The sequence below is a fragment of the Amia ocellicauda genome, chromosome 6, assembly GCF_036373705.1.
Source record: "Amia ocellicauda isolate fAmiCal2 chromosome 6, fAmiCal2.hap1, whole genome shotgun sequence".
NCBI lineage: Eukaryota > Metazoa > Chordata > Actinopteri > Amiiformes > Amiidae > Amia > Amia ocellicauda.
Window position 1 is genome coordinate 47,251,792 of NC_089855.1, and position 13,135 is coordinate 47,264,926.

The window sequence follows — 13,135 nt, forward strand, 5'->3', positions numbered from 1 at the left end:
AGAGAGAGACACACAGAGACCGATACACTTCATAGCAATAACACAACCAGGACAAGCACCAGTCAGACTCGTGCTGCATCAGACGGGACAGAGTTTATTCTGGGTGAAGAGAAGAGTGACACTCCCTCAATATTTACACAACAGGCATTACATACAGATTCACACACACACACTCTCCCTTCCCTTCCCTACCAGCCCCCCATCCACATACCATCTCCCTTACCCAATTAATTGTGCTAATTAGTAATTTCTTAATTGGGAGTTCCACTTTGAAAAGGTCAGGGAAGAGATTCCAGGAAACCAGGATTATTATTCTTTTAGGAGTTGGAAAACATTTAATAAACATGAATACACAATTGGTTAATTGTCACTTTCAGTTAAGGAATACAATTGAATCCTTGAAAGCAGGAGATTTGAGATTCAGACCTTCATTAATCCCGGGTTAATTACTGAATGCTAGAGATTTAAAAGCAATCTAAAGTCTAACACTGAGTTGCTCTTATATAAACACACAACCATTGACCGTACACCCATAAACAGGCAATAAATACGACACAGCAGGCAGGGTCTCCAGCCCTGCTGAGCTACAGTACAGTAGCAGCCTATTACTGTATTTCATATTTCTATTTACACAAAAAAAGTCCCCTCCCACAGTACAGAGAGATCAATAAATACTGTACAGCAGCACCAATATTTACACCACAGATCAATACTTTTCCCAGTTCCCTTTTCAAGGAGGCAAGTCAAATAAGTTAGTAAGAATATGAAGATAATTAATAATCACAATAATAATAATAATAATAATAATAATGAGATAAACAATGTTCATCTGTTGTCATCTTCATAATTGAAACACTGTGTAGGTACATTGACACAGTCCAGTCCACTCGTACCCAGCAGAGCATGAAGCGCACTATGCCCAGAGACCGCCGTCCCCACGCAGGTTTACACGCCGGACACTATGCTCCCTTGTATAGAGGGGAGTGGTGTTCAGTGTGTTCAATGTGTGTGTAACACGTGCAGTGTGCAAAGGGAATTGTATTGCGTCTGCTGAGTGTACTTTATCTGTGTATTGTAGTGTGGTGTGTGCATTTACTGTGCGTGTGGTGTGTGCGTTTACTGTGTGTGTGGTGTGTGCGTTTACTGTGCGTTTTACCTGGTGTACCGTATCGTATCAACTGTGTGAGTAAAGTGTGCAGCATGTACTGTGTGTGTGGCATGTGTGTAGCGTGTGCGCAGTGTACATTTACACAGTCTCCTGACTTTTCCCACCTGGATGATGAATCTGGGGGACAGTTAGAAATTCTTAATGACCTTAATTGACAAAACAAACAAGACGGAGCTCCCAGGCCCTCAGCGCACACAGCCCTGCTGCTGCCATGGAATCGCCAGTCCTGAGGTGGCCCCGCCTCCTCCACTCATTTTCATACATACACAAACACCCTCCAGCCAATCAGATCCTGCTGTTTGTATAGCGATGGACCAATCAGCAGCGGCCATTCACTGAAGGTGGAAAAAAAAGTGTCAATCTTTCTTTTTCCTTTTAGTCTCCTTCTCTCCCCCCCCTCTTGCCTCATTAATTTCTCCCCTCTCCCTCCCTGCGTCTCTGCTGTCTCTCTCTCACCTCTCCCTCTCTCCACCCCACCTGCCCCTCTCCCTCTCTCCCTCCCTCTGTACCTGATTCTGTACGAAGCTCAGTCCCTTGTAGAACTTGTTGACCTCGAAGGACCCGGGCTGTGGGGGCCCCAGCCACACCGGCGTCCCTCCCGCCACAGCCCCCCTCAGGCCCAGCCCGCTCACTACCTGAGCAGCAGGAGTCAGGCCTGGAACAGGCCGAGACGCCACCATCATGTAGAAGGCATCTTCCCTCTGGCCCACATAGCTGACTGAGGGACAGACAGACACAGTGAGTGAGAGAGAGAGACAGTCAGACAGAAGGACACAGTGAGAGAGAGAGAGAGGGACAGAAGGACACAGTGAGAGAGAGAGAGGGACAGTCAGACAGAAGGACACAGTGAGAGAGAGAGAGGGACAGAAGGACACAGTGGGAGGGAGAGACAGTAGATAGATGGACACTGAGAAAGAGAGAGGGACAGAAGGACACAGTGAGAGAGAGACAGTCTCATGCATGCTGCATGCTGAACTCTATAAAAACATACTGCAGGTGCACAGGAACACACCAAACCACGCATGCAGGGCAGAATTAGGCCGCTTCCCAACCCTCATTAATATAAAGAAAAGAGCACTGCAATTCTGGTGCACCTGAAGAAAAGTGAGTCAGACTCACTGCAGTACAAGGTCCTCCAAACCCAAGAGTTCAGCCCTGAAAAGAGGCCCCTGAGTCAGCTGGCCCTGAAGCTCACGGCACTGACCCCCGCTAAGACTGTGAACAGAGACCAGCTTCAGGTCAGCACTGCTTACCTGCCCCCAATTAGAGTCAACCAAATCATCAAGATAACCAAAACCTCTTATCTGGAACATTGGAACAATGAAACCAAATCCCAAAGTAAACTGGATTGCTATCGGGCCCTAAACAGAGAAAACACCCTGGCAGAGTATCTCTTCACTGTCAGAGATACGAAGCAGAGACGGATCCTGACCCAGTACAGGCTCAGTGACCACAGCCTGCCCATAGAGACGGGCCGACACAGGCAGAGCTGGCTGCCCAGAGAGGAGACAGGAGAGGTCGAGACAGAGATGCACTTCCTCCTCCACTGCAATAAATATGCCAAATTAAGGGACACATTCTTTAATAAATTCATAAATATTACAAAATCATTCTCTGAATTGATAAATGAAAAAAAAATAGCTATCCTCCTGGGGGAGGGACACACAGCCCCCCTGGCCGCCCAATATGTAGCCGCCTGCCACAGCCTGAGGGGCTCACTGTGAAAACATACATGAGCACCAGCTGTAACCTGATAACTATAAATAAAGTAAATGTACATGTCTATTAAGATTTTATTTATAAATTATAATGTTACTGTTTCATTTTTTTTTTTACCTTTTATTATTTTTCAATGTATGTATATAATATCAACTGCTTTGGCAACACTACGAAACTGTTTGTCATGCCAATAAAGCACCCTTGAATTGAATTGAATTGACAGTCAGACAGAAGGACACAGTGGGAGGGAGAGAGGGACAGAAGGACACAGTGGGAGGGAGAGACAGTAGATAGAAGGACACAGTGAGAGAGAGAGAGAGAGAGAGAGGGACAGAAGGACACAGTGAGAGAGAGGGACAGGACACAGTGAGAGAGACATTAGACAGAAGGACACAGTGGGAGGGAGAGACAGTAGATAGATGGACACTGAGAGAGAGAGAGGGACAGAAGGACACAGTGAGAGAGAGATAGTCAGACAGAAGGACACAGTGAGAGAGAGAGAGAGAGAGAGAGAGAGAGAGACAGAGAGAGAGGGAGGGACAGAAGGACACAGTGAGAGGGACAGAAGGACACAGTGAGAGAGAGAGAGGGACAGAAGGACACAGTGAGAGAGAGGGACAGGACACAGTGAGAGAGAGACAGTAGATAGAAAGACACAGTGAAAGAGAGAGAGGGACAGAAGGACACAGTGAGAGAGAGAGAGAGGGACAGAAGGACACAGTGAGAGAGAGAGAGGGACACACAGAAACACTTGCTCACACACACAGACCTGCCAAAGTGAGAGGAGTGTCCGTGGTCTCAGTGAGCTGCAGGAGGATTGTGGGATAGGTTGGGTGCAGCAGGTACAGCCTGTGGGAGACCGGGGCGCCTGGGGACACCTGGGTAATTAATAGACACTAAACAGTAAGTCGGCGTGTCGGTGTGTCAGTCAGTCAGTTGGCATGTCAGTCAGTTGGCCAGCGTGTTGGTGTGTCAGTTGGCATGTCAGTCAGTGTGTCGGAGTGTCAGTCATTCAGTCGTTGTGTTAGTCAGTCAGCTGGCGTGTCGGTGTGTCAGTCGGCCGGCGTATCAACTCACGGTTGCCTTGCTGACGTTGCTTGTGGGCCGCAGCTCCCCGGCCCAGAAGAGGAACGCGGATTGGCCAGTGGAGGTCCTGACAGCCACGCCCTCCAACTCCGGGAGAGAGCAGCTGAACTCCGCCTCCCACAGGCTCCGCCCCGTAGAGCCGTCAATCACCTGCACCTGTTAGCAGACGATTCTGTTACCGTGGAGGGTATTGTGAACTCAATTAGCTAATTAGTTAATTGAGGAAGAGGGAGGGCTGCCAGCGTTAACCCTTTCCCTGCCTCTCACCTTCCTGACCCGGGGGAAGGGCGACGACTGGACCAGGAGGTCAAGGGTCATGTCCCCATTGAAGTGGCCTGGGACGGGACGACTGGACAGAGACAGAGAAGGGGACATTGAGACAGCGTAACATTTACATTTAAATCGGAGCTCCTACTGAAATGCAAAGCTCCCTCTCGCTCCCCCTCTCTCTCACCTGTGTAAAGGGAGGGTTCTGATGCTCCAGACCGTGTGGGCATCGCCCCCACCCAGCACAGAGAGCCCCCCACCGCACACCAGCGCCCAGTCACTGCAGTTTACTGAGCCCACCACCAGGGGGAGCAGGAAATCCACCTGCACACTGCCACTGAGAGAGAGAGAGAGAGAGAGAGAGGGAGATGGTTAAAACATATACATCACTGACGCACTGGTGGACAGCACAGTGTGTCACAAGGTTATAGTGTATGTCAATAGAGTGTGTCAGTGTGTCACAGCACAGTGCATCAGTATACCTGGAAATGTGAATGAGAGTGGAAGAATTGGCGGTCCTCAGTCGCTCCCAGCTGGGGTCCTTCTGACGCAGGGAGCGGGGCAAGGGCGGCCTCCCACTTGCCTGAATGTAAATATCTTTCAGAGAGGCGGCCTCCACAGTACCTGAACAGAAAAAATAAACAAAACTAAATTACATCATCATGTTAGATCAAAATATAAAGCATTTGATCAGAAAGACAGAAAACGAGATATGTACAAAAAGAAATAGAGGGAGATACAGAGAGAGAGAGAGAGAGAGACAGAGGGAGGTGACATCTCTCACCCAGGCCAAACAGGATGTAGTGGGCGCCAACTTTGGTCAAATGCAGCTCTGGGCCAATCAGTTTCCCTTGTGCTGTCAGGTTAAAGGTCACGGGGCGACCAATGCGAGAGCCGGAAGCTCCAGAGAGGAGGAGGAGAGAGAGGTCAGAAACCTGAGAAGGAAAGACAAAGAGATAAAGAGACGGAGAGAGAGACACACACACACACACACAAAAAAGATCAAGGACCAACAGAGAGAGAGAGACAGAGAGAGACAGGCCGAGAGAGACACACTTATAATAGTGAATATGTATAGTATAACATAAGGACCCCAAACAATCGACCGTGCACACACTTAATTGGGTAATTGGCGATGGAGTTGATTGTTTAATGAGGTACCTGGTCGGCAGGTAGAGTAGCGATGAGGAGGTCGGACACGGCATCGCCGGTCAGGTCCGGCAGAGCAATGGCTGGGGAGACCACCTCCCCTGGGGAGACGGACCACAGCACTGACCCTGCGAGAGAGGGACAGGAATAGCAGTCGGTCCACAAACACAAGACTACCATGATGACTGACTAACACACTAATTGACACACTGACTGACTGACTGACTGACACACTGACTGAAACTGTGATGGTCGGGTCAGTACCAGTGCTGTAGTTGAGGGCAGAGACTCGGGTCGAGCCGATGGACAGACACATGGGCAGCCGAACCGGGCCACCTGGCACCGCACCCCCCAGCCCACACTGGACCCACAGGACTGGTTCTGGAACCATGGCCGTCCACACTGTCACCCCCCCCACTGAGGAGAGCGCCACCACACTGAACACTGAAAGAGAGAGAGAGAGGGAGTATTAAGATAGTACATATACAGTGAGGGAAAAAAGTTTTTGATCCCCTGCTGATTTTGTACGTTTGCCCACTGACAAAGAAATGATCAGTCTATAATTTTAATGGTAGGTGTATTTTAACAGTGATACAGGATACAGGATACAAAAATCCAGAAAAACGCATTTCAAAAAAGTTATAAATTGATTTGCATGTTAATGAGGGAAATAAGTATTTGACCCCTTCGACTTAGTACTTGGTGGCAAAACCCTTGTTGGCAATCACAGAGGTCAGATGTTTCTTGTAGTTGGCCACCAGGTTTGCACACATCTCAGGAGGGATTTTGTCCCACTCCTCTTTGCAGATCCTCTCCAAGTCATTAAGGTTTCAAGGCCGACGTTTGGCAACTCGAACCTTCAGCTCCCTCCACAGATTTTCTATGGGATTAAGGTCTGGAGACTGGCTAGGCCACTCCAGGACCTTAATGTGCTTCTTCTTGAGCCACTCCTTTGTTGCCTTGGCTGTGTGTTTTGGGTCTTTGTCATGCTGGAATACCATCCACGACCCATTTTCAATGCCCTGGCTGAGGGAAGGAGGTTCTCACCCAAGATTTGACGGTACATGGCCCCGTCCATCGTCCCTTTGATGCGGTGCAGTTGTCCTGTCCCCTTAGCAGAAAAACACCCCAAAGCATAATGTTTCCACCTCCATGTTTGACGGTGGGGATGGTGTTCTTGGGGTCATTCCTCCTCCTCCAAACACAGCGAGTTGAGTTGATGCCAAAGAGCTCGATTTTGGTCTCATCTGACGACAACACTTTCACCCAGTTCTCCTCTGAATCATTCAGATGTTCATTGGCAAACTTCAGACGGGCCTGTACATGTGCTTTCTTGAGCAGGGGGACCTTGCGGGCGCTGCAGGATTTCAGTCCTTCACAGCGTAGTAACTGGACACTACAGCACATTAACACTGACTGACTGGACACTACAGCACATTAACACTGACTGACTGGACACTACAGCACATTAACACTGACTGACTGGACACTACAGCACATTAACACTGACTGACTGACTGGACACTACAGCACATTAACACTGACTGACTGGACACTACAGCACATTAACACTGACTGACTGGACACTACAGCACATTAACACTGACTGACTGGACAGTTCCTTATGCCTCCTGTTACCTTTGCCACTTCCTTGGGATCCGGTGCTGTGATTGGCTGGCTGGGTGACGCCCACAATCATATCAGCAATAGTATCATTGTCCACATCCCACAATGCCAGAGGGTGAGACGCCACAGCTGTAGAGACAATCACAATATTTATTATTAGTTATTACTATGAGGTCAGTGTTAATGTGCTGTAGTGTCCAGTCAGTCAGTGTTAATGTGCTGTAGTGTCCAGTCAGTCAGTCAGTGTTAATGTGCTGTAGTGTCCAGTCAGTCCGTCAGTGTTAATGTGCTGTAGTGTCCAGTCAGTGTTAATGTGCTGTAGTGTCCAGTCAGTCAGTCAGTGTTAATGGGCTGTAGTGTCCAGTCAGTCAGTCAGCGTTAATGTGCTGTAGTGGCCAGTCAGTCAGTCAGTGTTAATGGGCTGTAGTGTCCAGTCAGTCAGTGTTAATGTGCTGTAGTGTCCAGTCAGTCAGTCAGCGTTAATGTGCTGTAGTGGCCAGTCAGTCAGTCAGTGTTAATGGGCTGTAGTGTCCAGTCAGTCAGTGTTAATGTGCTGTAGTGTCCAGTCAGTCAGTGTTAATGTGCTGTAGTGTCCAGTCAGTCAGTCAGTGTTAATGTGCTGTAGTGTCCAGTCAGTCAGTGTTAATGTGCTGTAGTGTCCAGTCAGTCAGTCAGTGTTAATGGACTGTAGTGTCCAGTCAGTCAGTGTTAATGTGCTGTAGTGTCCAGTCAGTCAGTCAGTCAGTGTTAATGGACTGTAGTGGCCAGTCAGTCAGTCAGTGTTAATGGGCTGTAGTGTCCAGTCAGTCAGTGTTAATGTGCTGTAGTGTCCAGTCAGTCAGTGTTAATGTGCTGTAGTGTCCAGTCAGTCAGTCAGTGTTAATGTGCTGTAGTGTCCAGTCAGTCAGTGTTAATGTGCTGTAGTGTCCAGTCAGTCAGTCAGTGTTAATGTGCTGTAGTGTCCAGTCAGTCCGTCAGTGTTAATGTGCTGTAGTGTCCAGTCAGTGTTAATGTGCTGTAGTGTCCAGTCAGTCAGTCAGTGTTAATGGGCTGTAGTGTCCAGTCAGTCAGTCAGCGTTAATGTGCTGTAGTGGCCAGTCAGTCAGTCAGTGTTAATGGGCTGTAGTGTCCAGTCAGTCAGTGTTAATGTGCTGTAGTGTCCAGTCAGTCAGTCAGCGTTAATGTGCTGTAGTGGCCAGTCAGTCAGTCAGTGTTAATGGGCTGTAGTGTCCAGTCAGTCAGTGTTAATGTGCTGTAGTGTCCAGTCAGTCAGTGTTAATGTGCTGTAGTGTCCAGTCAGTCAGTCAGTGTTAATGTGCTGTAGTGTCCAGTCAGTCAGTGTTAATGTGCTGTAGTGTCCAGTCAGTCAGTCAGTGTTAATGGACTGTAGTGTCCAGTCAGTCAGTGTTAATGTGCTGTAGTGTCCAGTCAGTCAGTCAGTCAGTGTTAATGGACTGTAGTGGCCAGTCAGTCAGTCAGTGTTAATGGGCTGTAATGTCCAGTCAGTCAGTGTTAATGTGCTGTAGTGTCCAGTCAGTCAGTGTTAATGTGCTGTAGTGTCCAGTCAGTCAGTCAGTGTTAATGTGCTGTAGTGTCCAGTCAGTCAGTGTTAATGTGCTGTAGTGTCCAGTCAGTCAGTCAGTGTTAATGTGCTGTAGTGTCCAGTCAGTCAGTCAGTGTTAATGTGCTGTAGTGTCCAGTCAGTCAGTCAGTGTTAATGGACTGTAGTGTCCAGTCAGTCAAAGTTAATGTGCTGTAGTGTCCAGTCAGTCAGTCAGTGTTAATGTGCTGTAGTGTCCAGTCAGTCAGTCAGTGTTAATGTGCTGTAGTGTCCAGTCAGTCAGTGTTAATGTGCTGTAGTGTCCAGTCAGTCAGTCAGTGTTAATGTGCTGTAGTGTCCAGTCAGTCCGTCAGTGTTAATGTGCTGTAGTGTCCAGTCAGTGTTAATGTGCTGTAGTGTCCAGTCAGTCAGTCAGTGTTAATGGGCTGTAGTGTCCAGTCAGTCAGTCAGCGTTAATGTGCTGTAGTGGCCAGTCAGTCAGTCAGTGTTAATGGGCTGTAGTGTCCAGTCAGTCAGTGTTAATGTGCTGTAGTGTCCAGTCAGTCAGTGTTAATGTGCTGTAGTGTCCAGTCAGTCAGTCAGTGTTAATGTGCTGTAGTGTCCAGTCAGTCAGTGTTAATGTGCTGTAGTGTCCAGTCAGTCAGTCAGTGTTAATGGACTGTAGTGTCCAGTCAGTCAGTGTTAATGTGCTGTAGTGTCCAGTCAGTCAGTCAGTGTTAATGGACTGTAGTGTCCAGTCAGTCAGTGTTAATGTGCTGTAGTGTCCAGTCAGTCAGTCAGTGTTAATGTGCTGTAGTGTCCAGTCAGTCAGTCAGTGTTAATGTGCTGTAGTGTCCAGTCAGTCAGTCAGTGTTAATGGACTGTAGTGTCCAGTCAGTCAAAGTTAATGTGCTGTAGTGTCCAGTCAGTCAGTCAGTGTTAATGGACTGTAGTGTCCAGTCAGTCAGTCAGTGTTAATGTGCTGTAGTGTCCAGTCAGTCAGTCAGTCAGTGTTAATGGACTGTAGTGTCCAGTCAGTCAGTGTTAATGTGCTGTAGTGTCCAGTCAGTCAGTCAGTGTTAATGTGCTGTAGTGTCCAGTCAGTCAGTGTTAATGTGCTGTAGTGTCCAGTCAGTCAGTCAGTGTTAATGTGCTGTAGTGTCCAGTCAGTCAGTGTTAATGTGCTGTAGTGTCCAGTCAGTCAGTCAGTGTTAATGTGCTGTAGTGTCCAGTCAGTCAGTGTTAATGTGCTGTAGTGTCCAGTCAGTCAGTCAGTGTTAATGTACTGTAGTGTCCAGTCAGTCAGTCAGTGTTAATGTGCTGTAGTGTCCAGTCAGTCAGTGTTAATGTGCTGTAGTGTCCAGTCAGTCAGTGTTAATGTACTGTAGTGTCCAGTCAGTCAGTGTTAATGTGCTGTAGTGTCCAGTCAGTCAGTCAGTCAGTGTTAATTTGCTGTAGTGTCCAGTTAGTCAGTGTTATTGTGCTGTAGTGTCCAGTCAGTCAGTCAGTGTTAATGTGCTGTAGTGTCCAGTTAGTCAGTGTTAATGTACTGTAGTGTCCAGTCAGTCAGTCAGTGTTAATGTACTGTAGTGTCCAGTCAGTCAGTCAGTGTTAATGTGCTGTAGTGTCCAGTCAGTCAGTGTTAATGTGCTGTAGTGTCCAGTCAGTCAGTCAGTGTTAATGTGCTGTAGTGTCCAGTCAGTCAGTGTTAAGGGACATGCTCACCAGCTGACAGCCCCAGCTCCCTCTGCCACCGGCTCTGCCTGTCCTTTGCGCCCTGCTGGCAGGGAGTGAGGAAGGCGCACAGCAGGACCACGACTACAGCACAGAGCAGTGGCCCTAGGAACAGCCCCGTCCGCACTGCCCCGGCGCCGGATCGTCTCTTGCTCTCCGGATCAGCACCAGGACCACCGTCCAGGACCGCGTTGGCTCCATCCAGCTCCCTCTGGGCCCAGTACTGCCGTTGAGTCGGGTCATTGACCTGGTACAGCCTGGGGTCCCTCTGTTTCTGCTGCAGGCCTCTCCACTCCTCCTCCTCTTCCTCCTCTTCCTCCTCCCTCGTTCGCACACGCCCCACCCTCCCACCCGCTCCCGCGTCTCCGCCCCCCGCCCCTCCGAGCCCACCTCTGCTGTCGCCAGGGCCGTTTCTAGGGTAGTTCAGAACCAGGTCGTCCTCCTCGCTCTCGCTGTCCGCCTGGGTCAGGGGGTCGTACTCCCCCAGGTCGGGGCCCTTCTTACCTGGGGGGGGAGAGAGCGGTGACAGAAAGAGAGAGAGAGCGGGGTTAATGCAGTAATAATGGTAGATCAGGTGACTGACTGGACACTGCAATGCATTAACACTGACAGAGAGAGAGAGGGACAAGAAGAGGGTGATGCCTAGAACTATAGTTCAGCACAGTATAGTATATTATAGTAAGGAATAGTTTATTAATTATAGTACAGTATATTGTAGTACAGTTTCATACAGCACAGTGCAGTAGAGTACAGGATAGTACAGCACAGTGCAGTAAAGTACACTACAGTACAGCACAGTGCAGTAGAGTACAGGATAGTACAGCACAGTGCAGTAAAGTACACTACAGTACAGCACAGTGCAGTAAAGTACAGTATAGTACAGTACAGTATAGTACAGAACAGTGCAGTAAAGTACAGTATAGTACAGAACAGTGCAGTAAAGTACAGTATAGTACAGCACAGTGCAGTACAGTGCAGTAAAGTACAGTACAGTACAGCACAGTGCAGTAAAGTACAGTACAGCACAGTGCAGTAAAGTACAGTACAGCACAGTGCAGTACAGCACAGTACAGTACAGTACAGCACAGTGCAGTAAAGTACAGCACAGTGCAGTAAAGTACAGTATAGTACAGCACAGTGCAGTAAAGTACAGTACAGCACAGTGCAGTAAAGTACAGTACAGCACAGTACAGTACAGCACAGTACAGCACAGTGCAGTAAAGTACAGTATAGTACAGCACAGTGCAGTACAGTACAGCACAGTGCAGTAAAGTACAGTACAGCACAGTACGGTACAGCACAGTACAGCACAGTTCAGTAAAGTACAGTACAGCACAGTGCAGTAAAGTACAGCACAGTGCAGTAAAGTACAGTATAGTACAGCACAGTGCAGTAAAGTACAGTACAGCACAGTGCAGTAAAGTACAGTACAGCACAGTGCAGTAAAGTACAGTACAGTACAGTACAGCACAGTGCAGTAAAGTACAGTACAGTACAGTACAGCACAGTGCAGTAAAGTACAGTACAGTACAGCACAGTGCAGTACAGCAGCGTCCCTCGCTCACGCCTTCAGCTCAGCACTGCGCAATTAACAGACACGTTTACACCCTGACTGGAAAAACCGGTCAAATTCCGCTATAACCGGCCAGCGATGCAAAGAAACAGCGCTGCGGGCAACATGCACACAGACCCGTTAAAACAAAATGGACAATTACACAGCGCCGAGGTCCGCACTGCGTAGCCAATGAATGGACGCAGCGTTTATTCAGTGACCGTTACAGTATCATGCGCCAGCAAATTAAAAATACAATAATAATAAAAAAACATAAAATACAATAATACTAATAAAATACAATAATAATAACAATAATATTGATGATGTTGCACTCAACGCCGTCACAATAACGCTGACTGCAGAGCGGCCCCCTCGTCAGGAAACGACCGCAAGCTGTGCGTGTGGAAGCAGCGGTTATTTGCGCGGATCTGCGGTGGATGCTGCGCGCACTGACGGCCTTACCGGGCAGTTTGAGGGCTCGGGATATCGCTGCTGCCATCGCACCGCCGTCCTGCGTGTGACACGGAGCCGGGCTGCCGCCGCGCCGCCTGCCGGGATGTGTAGTCGTGCGCTGTACGCGTGTCGGGGCCGCTCTGCTCCTGCACTGCGAGCACCAGCGCCACCGTCGCCTCCTGTTGTTTCTGCCCCGGAATCGGACCAGGGCCTGTCCTTGGTACTTACCTGCCTGATTGTTTTGCCCAGTTAAAACCAATGTAAAGTGTATTGTTTTTCTTTTCTTTTTTTTGTTCAATGTATGAATTTTGTGACAGTCGTGAGTCGTCCTGGATTAATGTGACACATGGTAAGAAATAATGAAAAATAATAAAACTTCCTTAGCACACATCCCATTCTGCCCAGGAGCAATTGCACTGCTCACTGCACTCCCTGTACCACTGACTCTACTGCACTTCACTGATCTGTACCATACTGTACTATACTGCACTGTACTGTATTACACTGCTTACTGCACTGTACAGTACCGAACTGTACTATACTGTACTGCACAGTTCACTTCACTGCACTGTAATATACTGCTCTGCACTGTATTGTAGTATATTAAACTGCTCACTGCACTGTACTGTTCAATTCACTGCACCATACTGAACTGTAGTATACTACTCTGCACTGTACTGTACTGCACTGTTCAATTCACTGAACTGTAGCATATTGCTCTGCACTGCACTGTACTATATTACACTGCTTACTGCACTGTGCCACTGACTGTACTGTATTGCACTGTACTACACCTCTCACTGTACTATACTGCACTGCTCACTGTATTGTGCACTGT

At 48.4% G+C, this 13,135-nt stretch overlaps 1 protein-coding gene across 1 annotated transcript; it reads right to left on the minus strand.

Moving 5' to 3' along the window:
• Window positions 1-74: 74 nt before the first annotated feature.
• fam234b (family with sequence similarity 234 member B) lies at window positions 75-12,511 on the minus strand. Its single transcript, XM_066707332.1, has 13 exons — window positions 12,307-12,511; window positions 10,281-10,793; window positions 7,028-7,144; window positions 5,654-5,833; window positions 5,402-5,517; window positions 5,025-5,175; window positions 4,723-4,864; window positions 4,428-4,577; window positions 4,241-4,322; window positions 3,965-4,129; window positions 3,657-3,765; window positions 1,678-1,886; window positions 75-1,503 (listed from the first exon to the last, which is right to left on the minus strand). Exons 1-13 carry the CDS (start codon window positions 12,341-12,343, stop codon window positions 1,501-1,503), a joined length of 1,974 nt encoding a protein of 657 aa, XP_066563429.1. The 5' UTR covers window positions 12,344-12,511; the 3' UTR covers window positions 75-1,500.
• Window positions 12,512-13,135: the final 624 nt, after the last annotated feature.